This window comes from Pituophis catenifer, unplaced genomic scaffold (genome assembly GCF_029215685.1).
Source record: "Pituophis catenifer annectens isolate HBS135680 unplaced genomic scaffold, rPitCat1.0.hap2 SCAF_2, whole genome shotgun sequence".
Lineage (NCBI taxonomy): Eukaryota > Metazoa > Chordata > Lepidosauria > Squamata > Colubridae > Pituophis > Pituophis catenifer.
In genome coordinates this window covers 14,189,674-14,209,552 of record NW_027256882.1, presented here as the reverse complement: position 1 = coordinate 14,209,552, position 19,879 = coordinate 14,189,674, and the positions used below count along the sequence as shown (strand labels likewise).

At 44.0% G+C, this 19,879-nt stretch overlaps 1 protein-coding gene across 1 annotated transcript in view; it reads left to right on the top strand.

Annotated features, from left to right (window-relative positions):
• Positions 1 to 19,879, top strand: part of LOC139311780 (alpha-2-macroglobulin-like) — an 83,185-nt gene that overhangs the window by 28,268 nt on the left and 35,038 nt on the right. The window contains exons 12-18 of the mRNA XM_070936291.1: positions 6,251 to 6,314; positions 7,486 to 7,631; positions 8,122 to 8,271; positions 10,006 to 10,167; positions 12,506 to 12,569; positions 15,299 to 15,515; positions 18,962 to 19,253. Of these exons, the coding sequence (XP_070792392.1) occupies positions 6,251 to 6,314; positions 7,486 to 7,631; positions 8,122 to 8,271; positions 10,006 to 10,167; positions 12,506 to 12,569; positions 15,299 to 15,515; positions 18,962 to 19,253 (1,095 nt within the window). The remainder of the gene's footprint in view (positions 1 to 6,250; positions 6,315 to 7,485; positions 7,632 to 8,121; positions 8,272 to 10,005; positions 10,168 to 12,505; positions 12,570 to 15,298; positions 15,516 to 18,961; positions 19,254 to 19,879) is intronic.

Below are 19,879 nucleotides of genomic sequence, written 5' to 3'. Positions count from 1 at the left end.
ATAACGCCCCCTACCAAGGGAGGGTCTAAAAGGACCAACCAAATCCATGTGTACCAGCTGATAAGGGTACCTTGCACGACGGGAAGAGACCTTAGGTATAGCAGCAGTTTTAGATTTTGCTGCCTTACAGATGGCACATTCCAAATAGGTATTACAATTCTTTATCTTAAGCCCATCAGAAAAATCTTGCATTTTCTTAATAACCGGGAAGCTGGCATGGCCAAGCCTGCGGTGTAATATATGAGCACAATCCAAATGTAAAGGTTTACCCATGCATACTTTGTCAACCTTATGTATCTTACCATTACAAGCTTTGGTCTGTTCAGTAATGAGAGTAGGCACTGGATTAATGGTCACCTTAGAGTTCCTCAGGATTGGCTGAGGAGTTGTGACCTTAATGGGCTCAGCCTTAATGGCTTTGGATGTCCTAGGAGCTGGTTTAAAAGCTTCATTGGTTTTAGGTCCAGGGTCCTTGAGTTTGGACAACCTGGGGGCTGGCACAGAAGCTTTCTGCTCTATCTGGGCGTTAGCTCCCTGAGCCCTCTTGTTAGGTTTCTTGTGCCTTTTGACCTGTGCTTTTGGGGAAAAATAAGGCAAATTGTTGATTTTTACAATATCGCCAACAACACTCCCATTTTCGGAAACATAACCTCCACCCTTCTCAAAAACCAGTTTTACATTTTTATCCTCAGTCAATTTTAAGATGCTTAAAAGGTTGTTCTTGATTGAGGGAACATACAGTGCCTCTGTGACATCTCCTATACCAGGCACATTGATCATGCCTTCCCCAGTTACCTCTGCCTTGTCCCCAGTGGCAACTTTTACTGAGGATTTGAGTGGGTGTAAAACCTTAAATCGTTGCTTCGTGTTGGCTATATGCGTTGATGCACCTGAATCAAGAAGCCACAGCCCCTCAGCATCCTTTACCTGGGAGGTGTGATTGTCACTAGTGACACTACAGTATTGGTATCCTTTATGACCACCTCCCCCTCTTCCACGGCCTCTTTTATTTTTATTGGGCTTAAGTCCAGCCGTGCTGGCCCTAGAGCGAGGGTACTCCCTTTTAAAGTGACCTTGTATGCCACAGTCAAAGCAGGTGGGAAGGGTATTAATCCTTTCACTTGTGTCCTGGCGCCTCCTCTGAGGCCTAGGCCTGTGATATGCCTCCTTCATTTCTTGTTGTTCCTCATCTCTGCGTCTTAAATCTTCCTCAATAAAGCGGCCAGAAAAGTATTCTATATTTCTTTGTTCCCTAGAAACCCCTTCTAGAGAAATAATAAAGGGACTCCAGGATTTGTCTAGGGAGTTCAACATCACACTAATTAAAGTGGATTCAGAAACAGGCTCCCCCCTCTGTATAAGCTCATCCCTCATGGCTTTAAGCGTTGCCAAATGTTCCCCCATTTTGACACCAGGTTTGAGTTTATAGTTGTGGAAAATTCTTGACAATCTGCTGGTTGCAGCCATATTGTCACTATGGAACAAATTATATAGGGCAGTCCAAACTTCCTGAGCTGTGAGGCCATCTGAAAGACTGGCATACAGAGCTGTGTCTATAGAACTTAACAGGGTTGTGTAAGCTCTTTTATGCAGGAACTCAATTTCAGGGCTCCAAGGTAAAGGGGGTGGTCTTTTGATCATGTCCAGAGTATTTTCTCTTAAGAGAATTATCTGAATCTCTTTACACCATTTTTTAAAATTCTGACCACTTAAATGTAATTTTTCAAAATTATTTGGCAAAGTTACAAAATTATTGCCATTAAACTGCATGGGGAGTTGTTCAAATGGCTGAAGAGATCCTGTTGTGAATGGCATTGGGATCCCTAAGCCTGGGATCGATTGCTTAGGTCTGGCTCCTTTTTGTAGTCCTTCTGTAGTTTGAAGCAACTGGGCACGTGCAGGAAATGGAGCATGCTCCAAAGCCTTTTCTTGTTGGAGCTCCGATCTCCCTCTCTGAGCTCTGAAGTCAGGTCTGGCTGGAGCCTCAGAATAGGGCCGGACATCAGCGATGTGGTGGGGAAGCCTTGGAGGAGTGGGAAGAAGGCCTGGAGATCTTTCTGGAGACTGGAGGTCCATCAGATGAGGTCCATGGGCTGGGTAGGCCTGGAAATGTCTCTGGATCTCCTCTTCTCCATCAGAGGAGCAGGATTGCAGCTCCGGATCATCCCAGCAGGGCCGGAAAGGTGCGGAGGCCTCAGCCTGGGCCTCCCTGGAGCATTCAGTGAATGGTGAGCGCCTCTGCAGTGGGGGGTGGGGGGCTGCAGGTCCATCTGGGTTCCTCCGGGGGTGGGAGGTTGGATTTGGGGCCCTCCTTGAGTGGGCAGCTGGGTCTGGGGCCTCGGGGGGGCCAGTGGGTGGTTGCTCCATAAGTTGCAGGGCAGCGACCAGGGCCTCTATGGCCTCTTTGATGTTTGCCATGGCAGGCGGGGCCTGGCAAGGGCCTTGTGGGCTCGGAGTGGTCCTCTGGGCCGCTGGAAGGCTGAACTGACTGGCTGGCGTTGTAGGCCTGGGCTGTGGAGCTGGGGAGGGCCTGGCTCGTGGTTCTGGCAAAGTGCCCAGGGGAGCAGCCATCTTGGAGGAAGTTGCCTCCGGAAGTGGCCTGGTGGCCATTTTGTTTGGCGGGAAACCGGGTGGGGGGGCAGTCTCTCTGGCGGCAGGCGCCATCTTGGAGAGATCATGCAGGGGAGTCCTTACCGGGATGGCAGGCATCTCTGGTGCTGCCTCCTCAGGCCTCTTTCTGGCTGCTGCCCTTGTCTTCAGGAGGCAGGCGAGTGCTGCTCTGCACTCCTCTTCTGACATCTCAGCCACTTGCCTGTCCAGGCTTTCATCTGGTCCTTCTGCCCCCTCTTCGTCAGTGCTGAAGAAGCCTTCTCCAGCATCGCTTGGCTCGGCCCCTGGGATCTCTTGCTGCATCTGGGTGGCCTCTGGCTGCCAGGGTGTAGCAGGATGGAAACCCCCTTCAATGTTTTCCATCGTTGATTCAGTCTGGGGCTGCTGTGAAGTTCTCCTCCGTTGAAGGCCTCTGGTCACAACAGGGGAGCTTCTCTCACAGGTTATTTTGGAGGGCATCTCGCCTTTTCAACAGCTCCTGGAGTGGAGTTCTGCTACCATTCCCTCTGCTACCATTCTATGGAAATTGGGATCGTAGAAAACACCCAGGAGCATAGAAGAGTCCAAAGGCAGATGCATGAATAAATGTGATAAATGTATTTATTCATATAACAAAACATATTAACTATATACAAAGGCTGTCTTAATATCCATTAGGGTAGGGGGCACACAGCGTGTGTGACTACCCCTATCAAAGATCATGTCTCCTGGAGAACAAACGTAAAAGAGAGCAAGGTGGAAAGGTTAGAGGGGGTTTTATACTCAGTGTAAGCCCCTCCTCTCCACATAGGGGTGGGGGCACTTCCTGCCTCCACTAATGTCTGTATGATATATGTGCCAATGGCTTGCAAATACTTGACAGTGGCTGTACAGTCTCTTCTTAAAACCTCCAGTGATGAAGCACCCAGAACCTCTGGTGGCAAGCTGTTCCACTGGTCAATTGTCCTCAGTGTTAGGAAGTTTCTCCTTAATTCCAGGTTGCTTCTCTCCTTAATTAATTTCAGTCCATTGTTTCTTGTCCTGCCTTCTGATGCTTTGGAAAATAAATTTATTTATTATTTATTTTAATTTATTTATTTGTCAAGCATATATTAGATAACAGATGTAAGTATAAACATGATTATTAATACATGAAAGGGATACAAGTAAAAGGAGACATTAGGACAGGGATGGTAGGCACGTTGGTGCACTTATGCACGCCCCTTATTGACCCCCTCTTCTTTGTGGCAGCCTCTCAAATACTGGAAGGCTGCTATCACTAGCCAAACCCAAATCCTGCAATTGTTCTTCATACGTTCTAGTCTCCAGGCTTTTAGTTGCGCTTCTTTGCACTTTTTCCAAGGTCTCAACATCTTTTTTGTAATGTGGTGACAAAAATTGGATGCCGTATTCCAGGTGTGGCCTTACTCCAATGTGCACTGAACCACAACATAAATATACCAAGGCAATCTCCCTTTTGCACTCTGCCCCAAGGGCTGCCTTTGTTTACCCATGATCCTTGAGTGAGTCCCGCTTAAGTCATCTTTAGTTGTACCCTTGTTAGGGTGAGTGTATCTGGGCAAGCAAATCTCCTGATTCGGCTTTTTTTGGGTCTTTCTTTTTTGGTGTAAATCCATCTTGGCTCCTAGCGGCTACTTGGACAATTCCCTACAGTTTTCTTGGTAACATTTTCAGAAGAGGTTTGTCCCTATCTTCTTCCTAGAATAGGGACTGACCCACACTCTCCCAGTTGGCTTAATGCCAGACTAGAACTCATGGCCTTCAAGTTTCTGGGCTGATATTTTTAACCATTATAGCAAAAGTCAGCAGTGAGAATCAAAGCTACACTTTTGTGTTTTCTTCCAACTTGTGGTCATCCCAGTTTAAACTATGTCCAAGTAGTGTTTCCTCTTATTCTTCCACCACTGTCCAAGGTTTCCTTAAAAGTACTGTATTTGTGCTCAAGATGCATGACATCTATTAGGTTTTCCATGATTTTGGAAGGCGATTGCAATGAGCTGAAACCGAGGCCACAGAGACAGGAGGGGGAATCCCCACAGCGAAGAGCAGATTCACACCAAGTTAAATTTTTGGAAAACTCAAGAATGGCATGTGTGCATTTCTACTCAGGAAAGGCTCAGAGATCCAAAAGCTGTATTCACAGAAAATACTAATCAGGATTAATGCGTTTGTGTGTGTGTGTGTGTTATCATGCTAAGACAGAGTTCTCCAACTTTTCTGGCTTCCGATTCATATTTTTGACGGTTGCAGTGTCCTAGGGGTCTTTGTGAACTTCTGACATGCAAAGTCAATGGGGGAGTCATATGTACTTAACAATCGTGTCCCTAACGTAACAACTGTAGTGATTCACTTAACAATTGTAGCAAGAAAAGTTGTAAAATGGGGAAAACTCACTTCACAACTGTCTTACTTAGCTACATAAATTTTGGGCTCAATTGTGGTCGTAGGTTGAGGACTACCTGTAATCTGGAAGCTCCCTGCTTATAGTTTGTCTTGCAAAAACATAATGAAGTACCTGTAATGCTATGGCAGCATCTGATGGATAACAATGGAAATTTTCAGGGCGTTGGTTTTTCTAAGACGGAGTCCTAAGAGTCCTTTTCCTAGAAGTGGGGAGCTTGTGTTAACAAGCCCCTTATACAACTAGATGTGTGACATTTCAGCTCCTCAATTCCTTTGGTGCTGCCTCAAGTTGCATACTTCAGAACAATTGCTTTACCCACATCTCACACCTGCTAACTAAAATACTGCGATTCCATTGTTATGCAGGATTTCAGGTGTGACTCGGTGAAAAAATAAGACTGAGTCCGGATTTGTCTTGATAAGCCAAACACGTTTATTCAGCTGAGCCCCAGCTAACGACAGGGGCTCCCTAAAGGTGGAGGAATCCCAAACACAGTGTGAGGCAGATATTTATAAATTTCTTTGCTTTTGCTTGGTTACATAAGAGGAAGCTTGCATACACCAGATAAGATCTAGAAATATAGAAATTATAAAAATAGTCAAGCACGCCTTCTGTGGTTTTGCTCACATGCCTAATCCACAGGCTAGTCTTTTTCTTTGGGATTTTCCATGACCACGAAGGCAGGGGTGAAATCCAGCAGGTTCTGGCGAACCGGTAGTGGAAATTTTAAGTAGTTTGGAGAACCAGCAAATACCACCTCTGGCTGGCCCCAGAGTGGAGTGGGAATGAAGATTTTGCAATATCCTTCCCCCATGAGTGGGGGGCGGGATTGGGGATTTTGCAGTATCCTTCCCCTGGAGTGGGGTGGGAATAGAGATTTTGCAGTATCCTTCCTCTGCCACGGCCACCAAGCCACACCATGGCTACCAAGCCACGCCCACAGATTCAGTAGTAAAAATATTTGAATTTCACCACTGCACAAAGGCCTGCATAGGTCTGAATTTTAGCCTTGCCATCTCAACATATGTTCCCTTCAGGCAATCATCAAATTCACCAGATTCCTGATCAAACCCATGGATGAATTATTATTCTATTGTTTTAATCAAAAGGTTAAACTAGACAATTGCAACTTAGAGTTGCAAATCAATCAATCAATCAATCAATCAATCAATCAATCAATCAATCGATTTGTCCAAGCCCTAGCATATCTAGCAGGAATTTCTTCTTTCCATGCAGGTCAAGGCTAGGGAGAACATCATACGAACAGGGACATACCGGCAGCCAGTGAAACAGGGAGAAGGTAAATGTTCGCCCTCCAAATTACACTCCCCCCTCCTGCTTGGCAAAAAGCTTCCCAGATGTTCTCAGGGTCTCTCCATCTATGGGGCTCCAGTTCTCTCTTGCTGAATGCTGGGTGCCCCTTGTACGTCTGAAAAACCTCTCTTCCTTTTCCCACTCACAGCTGGGTTCACTGTATCCCATTTCACACTGGCAGGGCATGGAAGGTGGGCACACACAGCCAGCCCTGCCATTGGGCAGAGGAAAGGGATGGTCTCAAGCAGTAGGAACAGGCCATTTCTCCCAAATCTCTGCAGCCGCTTCCTTCATCCTGAGTTTTTTGCTGGGCATCACAGGGATGTCTCTTTGCAACAACGGTAGAAGGCTGCCCAGATGCCTATTCTTCATTTCCTCTGGGACAGGCCCTTCTCGGAGACCCACAGAGGAGTTTAGGGGCTCAGTCTCTTGTAGTCAGCAGGCTGGCATGCTGGATGTGACTTGGTTTTCAAGGATAATCAAAACATGCAAGGTGGAAGAATGAAGGATAGAGAATGGGATGCAGTTCCCAATCACCTGGTACACAGAAGGCCCCAAGTCCAACCCAGAGTCTCCAGAAACCCTGGAGAGCCATGGGGAGGCACTACTAACAGCACTGACTCTCGGTCTGAAGCAGCATTTGGGGTTTTTAGGATGGCAAAGGGTTGAAGGACTCCATGGCATGTGCCAGGGATCTGTTTTATGTCCATTGCTCTCCTATGTAGCCGGAGATGTTACTGGAGGGAGATTCACCTGCTGCTTCATGGATCCCTGAAACAAGTGGGACCACCGACTTAATCATTGCCACCACAAACCTAAAATTTATTCTGGAGAAGGCAAGCCCTCACAACTGAAAAGAAGACAGCAGCTGAAGTCCTTCAGCTTCTGATTCTTAAATGATCCATTTTTGACTCACATTTCCCAGCCTGTTGTGGTCACCCTGGTGAAGTTTGATGTATTCCAACTGGAACTAATTCCATCTGTCTATATCTATCTATGCATCTCTCCCTCTTTCTCTATTTATGTATCTATATATGCATCTATCTGTCTATCTATGTATGTATGTAAGTATGTATGTATGTATCTATCTGATGAAATTTATATGTCTCTTTTGATCTCTCTTTCTCTTTCCTCCACCCGGGAATTTCATCCTTTAGAAACTAAAGGGGACTTCCTTTTGAATCTCTTGGTGGATTTCGACACTGCTCCCAAGGTCCACTTGCTCCTCTACACCATTTTGCCCAGTGGAGAACTCGTTGCTGACTCGAGAAACTTCATCGTAGAAAAGTGCTTCTCCAACAAAGTAAAGTTTTGCATTTTGTGTTCTGGTGTTAAAGAAAGGCAGAATCTTAATGTTCCAGAACAGGTTTTAAGCTGGTGCTACTCAACTCTACTGGCGCTAATATCCACAAAATCTCCTTTGCTCCTGATCCTTTGAGAAATAGTTCTTGAGTTACCCTTTTGCTATCTGCTTGTGCAGGCTGATGTAATCCGTTATGTCCTGGCCAGACCTGTTCCCTTGAATGCCAGTATCTCAGTGGGTCATAACCAAGTTGCAATGGAAAAAAACCCCCAAACATCGGCTAAAACTAAGCCTATTTTTTTTGGGGGGGGGGGTCAGCCAGTAGTTCTACTGAGCCTGTCAAACTGTGGCTTGAGGTTAGTCACAGAGGGCAACTCAAGGTTACAATATGCATGACAACAAGGATGACTTCATCCCATTCATTTCTCCTTCCATTCATGCCACACCAAGAGGAACAGATTTTTTTCAAAGACCTGTTTTATGTTTACAGGCCAAACTGTGGTTCCCTGATCAAGAAGGTCTGCCTGGCCAGAAAGCTCAACTCCATCTTTCAGCTTCCCCCGGTTCCCTCTGTGCCATCCATGCCGTTGACCAGAGTGTCTTTCTCTTGAAACCTGAAGCCGAGCTCTCCCCTGAGAAGGTGAGTTCCAACTGCATTTCATTTCGGGTCCAGATATGTCCTGGCTCCTGCTGGTTTCATTTTGTCCATAGAGATGTACTTCAAAGAGGATCTCTTGCAGCCATTTATGTACAATTTACACTAGAAGATATTGGGTCGCAACTAAATTTAAGAAGCTAGGGGAGGACTGCAGGGAAGACGAAGCAAAGAAAATTGTCCATAAATTAATTTTAGAAGTGTAGGAAAAATAGAAAGGCAAAGCATATAGACTGAGGGTAGCCCAATATCACAGTCCAGAGATTTTGCCATAATGTGAAGTAGTATGTTATCGTGGTGAAAGTAATGGATTGGGAGTAGAATTCTTGAGAAACTTTGAGTCAGTCCCCGTCTCAGAGTGTCAAGTTTCCGATTGAAAAACCCAACCAAGCAAGCAAGCAAGCTTGAGATGATCCAATCTCTTTATGCTAAACTTTATTGAGTACATCGTATCTGCACAGATTGAAACAAAACCAACTCTAACTAGTTCCCACAGTTTCCACATAATTAAAGAATAGAATTTCCTTCCCTCCCCATAAGCGCAGGTCACGTTGTCCAATTAAATGTCCAGTATTCTTATGGAAAACTGTCCAAGTCTTAGTAGAACATCTGGTTAGATGACTTTGGTTCCCATGGGACGATTTCTTCTTGCTGTGTGGAACTGACATCCTCCCTCCCTGACTCTGTGGAAGATGAAAAGTGGCAATGGCTGCAATTAGCAAAATCTCCCTTTGAAGTTGACAAAGAGTCCCAGGGTCAGTGTGGAGTACTGGGGAAGGACACAGACCAAGAAGCCAAATTCTGGTTCTCCATCAAACATAGATGCTTGCTTGGATCACTCCTGAATTCTTAACCCAGTCTGTCTCAGAGATGTCTCAGTGTAAAAACATTTGGATCATCTTGGCCAGAAGACCAAGGTGGTCTCTGCTTTGAGATTTCCAGTAAAAGAGAACATCATTTCATGTGGTGGCCTGTAATGGAATGTGAGAATGACCTTGGAAGACAGACAGAAGCGATGCTGCCTAAAGAGCTCGAAATGAAGTAATGAGCAAAGAAAGAAATGTGGAAGGGATCTGCCCTAATTGATCCACTGCTAAAAAGATGTGGCAGGATAACTATCCTTTCAGACTTGCAAGAGTCTATTAATGTGGCCTTACAATTAACTAACCTTATTGTGTTTTATTGTTTGGTCTGCTGTACTTGAGAGGCTGATACCAATCTTGCAGGTTTGAAAGTACAACTCGCCTGCTGTCTCTTCTTATCACCTGATTGGTTAGGGTGGATCCTCTCTACATTTCTTTCTCTGTCCATTGCTCAGCTTCAGGTTCATCCCTCTTTCATCTGATCTCTCTTCCTTCCCTCATCTCCCAAGGTCTTTCTCCCATTGCATTAAGAGCCATGGTGGCACAGTGGTTAGAATGCAGGTACTGCAGGCTAACTCACTGCTCACGCCAGGTATTCAATTCTGACCGGCTCAAGGTTGACTCAGGCTTCCATCCTTCTGAGGTTGGTAAAAATGAGGGCCCAGATAATTGGGGGCAATAGGCTGACTCTGTAAACCACTTAGAGAGGGCTGTAAAACAGTATGAAGTGGTATATAAGTCTAAGTGCTATTGCCAAGTGCTATTGCACAGTTTGTTTCATTGGCTGATAACTTGATGGGCAGGAAGTTCCTCTAATCCAAATCTCCATCCTCAATTGCAGCCTTTCTCGTTTCAGGTTTACAGCTTCCTTCCCAAGAAGGATCCCATCTTCTCTTATGACCTCTTTGTAGCTTCGTTCAATATTTATCCCTGTCCTACAGAAGAACCATCCAGGGGTAATATTGATGACCCAGTGTATTTTCTCCCTGAAGATTGGGATACTTACAAGATATTCAGGGTAAGCATCAAAGCTATGTTTCCCTCTTGGGAGATGCTCTCATTAGGCAAGGAGAAGTGCATAATAGGTTCTCTGCTGAGCTGAAGTAGACTTATGGTACCTTCCTGGGCAGATCCATAGAGATATAGTTTTCTTGCAGGACCTAATCTGGGTGGGTCACCGGGATGAGAGATTTTGTCTTCTGAGCTTTTGGTCTCGTGCTGGAGCCCATCCTCAGGAAACTAGCACACATTCTGGTAGAGAGGTTCCCTGAAGATGGGCTCCAGAATGAGTCCGAAAGCTCGGAAGACAAAATCTCTCATCCCGGTGACTGACCGAGATTGGATCCTGCAACATTATCCTGGGAGACGTATATTCGCCTTCATTCATGATATACTTTTCTTATTTTCTTAATGGATTGTCCTTCCTAACCATCTGCTGGGATTTAATCTGACCTTACAGGTGGTCCTCAATTTATGACCATAATTGAGGCCCAAAATTCTATTGCTAAGTGAGACATTTGTTAAGTGAGTTTTGCCCTGTTTTATGACTTTTCCTCCTACAGTTATTTAATGGATCACTGCACCAAGAGTTAAGAGTCATAGTGGCACAGTGGTTAGAATGCAGTACTGCAGGCTAACTCACTGTTTATTCCAGGAGTTCGATTCTGAGCAGCTCAAGGTTGACTCAGCCTTCCATGCTTCTGAGGTCGGTAAAATGAAGACCCAGATTGTTGGGAGCAGTATGTAAACTACTTAGAGAGACTAAAGCACTTTGAAGCGGTATATAAGTCTAAGTGCTATTGCTATTAATAACATGGTTCTTAAGTCAATCTGGCTTCCCCATTGACTTTCAGAAGGTTGCAAAAAATGATCACATGACCTCAAGCCACTGCAATTGTCATAAATTGCACTTGGAGGCTTCAGCTGGTGCAGAATGCGGCCACGCGGGTAGTGATGGGAGTGTACCAACACTCTCATGTTACACCCCTCCTGCGGGACCTGCACTGGCTACCAGTTGCCCTCCGGGTGAGATTCAAGGTGCTGGTAATCAGCTATAAAGCCCTACATGGCTTAGGCCTGGGGTATTTGGCGGACCATCTGCGGCCAGCAACTGCTCCCCATTGCCCGGTGCGTTCCCACAGGGAGGGCCTCCTTGGGGTGCCATCAGCCAGACAATGTCGGCTGGCGACCCCTAGGGAGCGGGCCTTCTCTGTGGGTGCACCTACCCTGTGGAATCAGCTCCCCCTGGGCCTCTGGGTGGCCCCTGACCTTCCCTCTTTAGGCCGTGGCCTTAAAACATGGCTATTCGGCCTGGCCGGTTTGGACTGAAGGGGTTTTAGAGGGGGTTTTAATGGTTTTTATAGTTTATTGGGTATTTTTAAAAATTGGACTTTGTGTGTTTTATTGTTGTGAGCCGCCCTGAGTCCTTTCGGAGACAGGGCGGCATATAAGTCTAATGAATGAATGAATAAATAAATAAATAAATAAAAAAAAGAGTCAGTTGCCAAACATCTGAATTTTGATCATATGACCATCGGGATGCTGCAATTGGCTGTGACAAACAGTCATAAGTCATTTCTTTCAGTGATGTTGTAACTTTGAATGGTCACTAAATAAACTGTTGTAAGTAGAGGACTACCTGTATTAATTTAATTTCCAAGCTGATATCGGATCAGAGCCATGGTGGCACAGTGGTTAGAATGCAGTACTGCAGGCTAACTCACTGCTCACTCCAGGAGTTTGAACCTGACTGGCTCAAGGTTGACTCAGCTTCCATCCTTCTGGGATCGGTAAAATGAGGACCCAGATTGTTGGGGGCAATAGGCTGACTCTGTAAACCTCTCAGAGAGGGCTGTAAAGCACTATGAAGCGGTATATAACTCTAAGTGCTATTGCTATCCGCCAAGAGCTGCCACCAGCTAAGGAAGACCTGTCTGGCCCACAGGCTGGATGCGTCACACCCCAGCTCTGCAAAGGCAAAAAACATCGCAATACATCCCAAGATGCCATGTGACGCGATCAAGTTTGACTCCCGTGAGCAAAGACTTCTCTCCCACTGCTTCTCTGCTACAGACCTATCAAAGGATTGGCTTCCTGGCTATAGATGGCTATTGAAGAGGCCAATTTCCACCTGTTGCTTGTCTGTTCCTTTAAGTGCCACCCAAATGGGCAGCGATATTTACAGAGGATGCAGCATTATGAAAAAAAAAAATTACTAGAGAGAGTTTGAACAATAATATATTCCTTATACTGTATATTAGAACGCATATTAGAACATACTGAAAAATAAACATTGATAAGTACTTTTCATGAGCAGAAAGGACTGTTTCTCAGTGGCTCTTTGCTTCATCTGGTAGGACTTTGGCTTGAGCATTTTTACCAACACCAGGCTAACCATCCCGGGATACTGCTCCGACAAAGGTAAGACCTGGAATGGGGAGAAAGTGATAAGGAAAGGGATCTTTTACAATCGAGCTACTTCCAGGATTGAGTGCTGGAACTCTTTCATGGATGGAGACCCCGATAGTTGAGATTTGATCCCGAATTCCTCTGTTCTACTGAGAGGGCTGAGAGGGAGTGTTCCTTTGTTGCAGGAATTGGCCATGTCTAGTCTAATGAAAAGAAAGACTAGGGTTGACATGATAGCTGTCTTCCAATATTTGAGGGGCTGCCATAGAGAAGGGGGGAGGGGTGTCAACCTATTCTCTAAAGCATCTGAGGGCAGGACAAGAATCAATGGTTGAAAACTAATCAAGGAGAGGACCAACCTAGAAATGAGGAGCTCTTTCCCAACAGTTAGCACAATTAACCAGTGGAACTGCTTGCCTTCAGAAGTTGTGGGTTCTCCATCACTGGAGATTTTTAAGAAGAGACTAGACAGTCACTTGTCTGAAATGGTATAGTATGATCTGCTTGAGCTCCAAGGTCCCGTCCAGCTCTGTTGTTTCCTTTTTCTGTATCCTAGAATCCACATGATCCGCACCGTATCATGTTACAAATAATGTCATCACGTGGGCAATGCCACTTACTTTCTCTTGATGCTCCCAAATCCTTGTCCTGAACTCTCTTAAGCAATTGAGAAGAGCTGTGATGGTGGAGTGGTTAAAATGCTGTATTGCAGGCTAATTCTGCTGACTGCCAACAATTCGATTCTGACCAGCTCAAGTTTGACTCAGCCTTCCATCCTTCTGAGGTCGGTAAAAATGAGGACCCAGATTGTTGAGGGCAAGAGGCTGACTTTGTAAACTGCTTAGAGAGGACTGCAAAGCATTGTGAAGTATATAAGTCTAAGTGCTATTGCTATTCCTGACTTGTTGAGGACCCAAATCCTGACTTGTAAAGAGGCATGTATCAGAGGGCAGCGGCAGAAATCATTTACGAGACCACCTTTTGCCTCCGATAACCTCCCACCGGCCAACACGCTCCCATAGAGAGGGTCTCCTCAGGGTGCCGTCTGTCAGGCAATGTCGGCTGGCGACCCCCCGGGGAAGAGCCTTCTCTGTGGGGGCACCCGCCCTCTGGAATGAGCTACCCCCAGGGATACGACTAATCCCGGACCTCCGGACCTTCCGCCGGGCCCTGAAGACTTTTTTATTTCAGCAAGCCGGGCTGGGTTAAAAAAATTTTAATTGGGTGAATTTTATGGGTAACGGGGTTTTAAATTGGAGAAGCCTAAGATAATTTAATTTTGTTTTAATGTATTTTAATATTTGTATTGTGTGTTTTTAATTTTGGCTGTTCACCGCCCCGAGTCCTTCGGGAGAGGGGGCGGTATAAAAATTTAATAAATAAATAAATAAATAAATAAATAAATAAATAAATAAATAAAACCATGAATAAATATAAAGCAATAGATTCTCCTCCCATTGAAACATCAATAAGCTAAAAAAGCCCACCGCTAAGCAAAACATAATTCACAGGGTTAGCGTTAAGACACCCTCCACCCACCCAGTAAAAAGATATTTGAGGAAAAGGGTTTTTTAAAAAAATGACAAGATGACAGCCGACCTGTGTGTGTGAAGCCTGTCCAATTTTTATGTCTGTCAATATCAAGAGGTGTGACTTTGATCACCCAATTGGAGCCACCACCTTATCAGAAACTGAGTTCCTCCCCCTGCACCCCCAATCGCATCACATTAGGTGCTGAGGTTAAGTGAGGGGAGGAATTGAGAGGTTGATATTAATTAGAATGGAATGGAGTAGAACAGAACAGAATACTTCATTTGACCAAGTATGATTAGACACACAAGGAATTTGTCTCCGGTATGAAAGCTCTCTATGTACGTGCAAAGCAACAGAGTAATAATAATCATAATAGGTAAAAAGGTTAAATCATGCAACTGGACCAAAGTTTACTAAACTGAGATGTTTCGTTACTCCTTCTGTCAAAAGGAAACTTTTGGTTTAGGCATAGAGTCAAAGAGAAATTGAGTAGGACTTTGGTCCAGTTGCCATGATTTAACTTTTTTACATACTTCTGGCCTGGATGATTGAGTCTTCATTTACATAATAATCTCAATACGATGCCAATAAGAGCGGGCAGTAGAAAAGATGAAAAGGATAGTAATAATACCATAGCCATATAACATGAGTGAAAATAGTTAGACATCAAACAACACTGTTTTAATTGAGGGGTTGATGGTTAACCCACACAAAGAGGATGGAGTTTACGGGGGAATCTAACAGGCGATGTTTGAACTCTGATACAGAGTTCCATGAAGCAACCTCCTTGAGCTGTGGTAGCGCAGTGGTTAGGGTGCAGTACTGCCGGCTACTTCAACTGACCGTTAGCTGCAGTTCAGCAGTTCAAATCTCACCGGCTCAAGGTTGACTCAGTCTTCCATTCTTCCGAGGTGGGTAAAATGAGGACCCAGATTATTGGGGGCAATATGCTAACTCGGTAAACCTCTGATAGAGGGCTGTAAAAGCACTATGAAGTGGTATATAAGTCTAAGTGCTATTGCTAGTGCTAAAGTGGAAAGGTTGAGGCTTCCAGTGGCGAAATTAGGACATCGTTCTCCTGTTGTCCAACTGTCTAGAAGCCTCCAGTCATCCGCTATGAATTTATGCAGACAAAGACAAAACTGGACCTGGAGGGACTAGTATCCTTCGAGTGCAACTCATCAAATGGCTTTCTCTCTGTGTTACAGTGATGGAAATGAAGGCTGAAGCTTTACGACTACCTGGAGAGTCTGTTCTTCGTGGGCATTTCCCTCCCCAGAGAGTTACCTCCATGGCAGCCCCTGGAGTTGCTTTTGATGGTGGTACTCTTCGTGGGCCTCCCACTCCTCAGGTTGAGGCTGCCCCTGAAAGATCACCTCGGTTCTTCTTTCCTGAAACGTGGATATGGGACCTGGTTATTATAAAGTAAGTGGATGGCACAGCTTAAAACAGTGACGGCTAACCATTTCGGCACCAAAGTGTGCATGCAGGTGCGCATCTCCAAAATGCAATGCGCGTGCATCCCGTACACGTCCCTCGCACATGCACCCTGTCCTCCGTGCGTCCACGGCAGAGACCCGAAGACCAGATGGCCGCCGGGAAGGGCATGTGCATGCGCGGCAGAGCTGAGCTGTGGCGACAGCTTGTGTGCCCGCAGAGAGGACTCTGCGTGCCACCTCTGGTTTGCGTGCCATAGGTTCGCCATCATGGCATCACGGGCCTAAGAGATTCCCCAAATGATCATGTGACCACGAGGAGGTGGCAATGGTCGTAAGTGTGAAAAAGGATCATAAGCCACTTTTTTCAATGCTGTTGTTACGTGGAATAGTCAGTAAACAAACAGTTGTAAGTCGAGACTACCTGTAGTGGATTGCTTCCCTCGCTCTTTTCTTTTTTAAAGAAGTTTTTTTAAATTTTTTAAAATCATAAACATAAAACACATCTTTTCCAAAACAAAGCATTGATCTGGTCAAAAATTAGTACAAATCACTAACAAATCTTAATTTTCAATTAACACAACTTAATATTTTACTCAGTTATTTCCCTAAATTCTATCAATTTAATTATGCCATTATCCCAAAAACCCGTTACTTAAATCTTAAATCCTAACCAAATATCATTCCATTTTTCTCTTTCTTTTTGCTTAGATGGATATATTTTAACAATATAAATCATTACAGTTATTGTAAACATTTAAAAAAATATTTAACTATTGCTCCCAATATAATCATCTTCATTACTTTAATCTATTATCAATTAATCCTCATTTTATTTTTACTGTTCCCAACATAATCATTTTTATTTTTTGGCTGTTAATTCCAACATAATCATTTTATTTTACTGTTGAACACAGCATTATCATCTTTATTTCAGTTGTTAAACCCGATTTATTCATTTCATTTTTACTGTTAATCTCAATATACTCCTCCTTATTTTGGCTGTCCTACCCAGCATAATAATTTTTATTTTTTGGCTGTTAATCCCAGCATAGTCATTTTATTTTTACTGTTAAACCTAACATCATTATCTTGGCGTTGCGGCGAGACAGTCGGGGAAATAGTGGGCTCCGATGAGCGCCACCGATGGGTCTTCGGACCGGAACCATCCTGCAGGGACAGGGAAGAAAGAGGGGCACCTCGGATGACCAAGAAAGAGCCTTGGTACTACAGTGGTTTAAAGCACCCTGTTATTAACACAGCTGCCTGCAATTTACTGCTGGTTCGAATCTCTCCAAGGCTCAAGGTTGACTCAGCCTTCCATCCTTTCTAAGGTAGGTTAAATGAGGACCCAGTTTGTGGGGGCAATAAGCTGACTTTGTATAAAATATACAAAAGTATGAAGGCTATTGCTGAGCACATTGTAAGCCGCCCTGAGTCTCCGGAGAAGGGCGGCATATAAATCAAATTAAAAAAAAAAAAAAGAGGAACAGGTAAGTTCCTCGGAGGTCAGAGGGAACCCTCTGTGAGTCGGCGGCGGGGGGCAGTAGCCATGGCGACTGCCACAAAGCTGGGACAACCGGATTAAGAGATGTGCAGGAGGAAAGTGGATTGAAACGGAACTCTTTGAAGCCGGGTGAGTGACAACCAACCTAGGCTTGTAACAACGCTTAGAGCAATATTACTAACTATAAGACCTCTAGCCTTAAAACAGCGGCTGAACAAAAAATGGGCTATGGAAAGTTTAAAATGTAACTTTAAAGAGACAAAGACCCGACAAGCAACTAACTTTTGAACAGAACTAATGGAATTAAATATTGAGACATGGTGAAAAGACTGGATATTTTAAAATCTGAACTGGATCTTAAAAAAAGAAGAAGACTTGATATTTTTAAAATCAAAGGAAGAACAGTAATTAAATTGGACTATTATATAATTGAAACAAAATGGATACTTGTATGACTAATGGAAAATGTGGATTGTAGAGGGACACCTTCTGGTTCAAAAAGGAACATTGTAACTCGTCTTTGTTATGGAAAATTTTGAACTTTACAGATAACAGCCATGGGATTTTGTGGAGGAGGTTTTTTTTCTTGACTGCAGGCAGTTTGACTTTGATGAAAAGAAAAGGAAATTACAATGGAATTCCTATAATTGGAATAATAATAATTTAAAAAACTGGTGCAGGAATAAAAGAAGGATCTAGCACAGGCTCAAGAGAAGGGAACTTGATGCATTTTATCCGGAATTAAAAAAAAAAAAGATTTAATATGACATATGGTGGACAAAATTTGAAGACTTTGAAAATGGAAGGAAATATATGCTAGCAGGCGAGAAAGTGATGAAATGAGGTATACACGGCTGGAAGAAGAAAAAAGATTAAAACAATGTGATTAAAAATGAAATAATGGATAGGTGGATAGTAATAATAAAAAGGAGGTTTTTATAAGATAATGATGGATGAATAAGAATATGAGAAGAATATGATATAGATATATAAAATTGAAATACTGATGGAAATTAGAATATAAGAGAAATTAAGCATGTTAAAAGAGATTATAAATATATACAAAGGTATGTTTTAAGCAAGAACCATGTCTCAATGTCAAATTGTCATAAAAAAGGATAATGATAAATATGATTAACTGAAATAAGAAATGTATAGATGGATGGAAACAACAAAGAAGAGGATTATGCTGGGATTAATAGTAAAACTAACTATGATTATGCTGTGTTTAACAGCCAAAAAACAAAAATGACTATGTTGGGGAGGACAGCAAAATAAAGAGGACTTTGCTGGGAGTAACAGTAAAAATTATTATTATTATTATTATTATTCGAATTTCTGTACCGCCCTTCTCCTTTCGGACTCAGGGCGGTGAACAGCCAAAATAAAAACATTTATACATAAATACGATTAAAAATAGATTTAAAATAATTAAATTTGGCCCATAGTTTAAAATTTATCAATTTAAAATCCATATCAAAATTTAAAACCAACCATAAAATCATAAAATCAAGAGAGACCGGCTAACTGAAAGAGATGAGTTTTTAGGGCCTGACGAAAGGTCCGGAGGTCGGAGATCACTCGTATCTCTGGGGGTAGATTGTTCCAGAGGGTAGGTGCCACCACAGAGAAGGCTCTCCTCCTGGGGGTCGCCAGCCGGCATTGTCTAGCCGATGGCACCCTGAGGAGGCCCTCTCTGTGGGAGCGAACTGGCCGGTGGGAGGCTATTGGTGGCAGAAGGCGGTCCTGTAAGTACCCTGGCCCTAAGCCATGGAGCGCTTTAAAGGTGATCACCAACACCTTGAAGCGCACCCGGAAGTCCACCGGAAGCCAATGCAGCTCACGCAGGAGAGGAGTCACATGGGAGCGCCCAGTCGCTCCCAAAAATGAAATGCTTCCCTCACTTTCTATTCTCTTGTGTCCCTCAGTGGTTCTCAAGGAAACAGCCATTCTCAAGTCCATCGTTCTAGTAGAAAGAGTGATGTATCTGAAGAACCCAAAGAGATTGCTCTTCCTGTGACCATCCCGGACACCATCACCGAATGGAAAGCCGGAGCTTTCTGCCTTTCAGCAGACACAGGCTTTGGCCTGGCCCAGCCCGCTTTTCTGAAGGCCTTCCAGCCATTCTTCATTGAACTCACCTTGCCTTACTCCGTAGTGCGAGGAGAAGCCTTCCCACTCAAGGCTACCGTCTTCTCCTACCTGACTTACTGCATCCGGGTAAGGAACTTTTAATGGCTGCTGTGGGACCTTCCCTTTGTATTCTTGAAATTGCTTGGTCCTCTTTCTCTGCCCAAGTCTATTTGCTCCAACTCAGAATAACAGAATAAGAGTTGGAAGAGACCTTGGAGTTCTTCTAGGCCAACCCCACTGTTCTGTCCTTACTACATGTTAGTCTGTGTGCAGCTAGACATGCAGCTAAACCCACCTATCCTCCAACAAAACAGACCATGGGTGTAGGTCTAAATGCTTTATTGAAAGAACAGGATATAGTGAAACACGGGAAAATAGGAATACATACAATGAGAACCAAATACAAGATAGGCAGTATTGAGTTACTGCTGAACATAACAATAAATACAAGGAATTAAAATCTCATCAACAATGCTCTGTGTGTGAGATGTGGGTTTGTCCTTGGATAACCATGTGCCACAGATTAAGATGGATTCTTCTTTGTGCTTCTGCCTTCTCCAAATGCTAAAGAAAATGGAGTCTGGCTTCCCAGCGTGCACTTGTTTTGAGAGTGCGAGCTGATGGATAAAGAAGTTGGATCAGCTTCATACAATATAATTGGTAATTGTCTCTCCGGCCACTAGATGTTGCTAGAGAGCAACAATAGTATATAA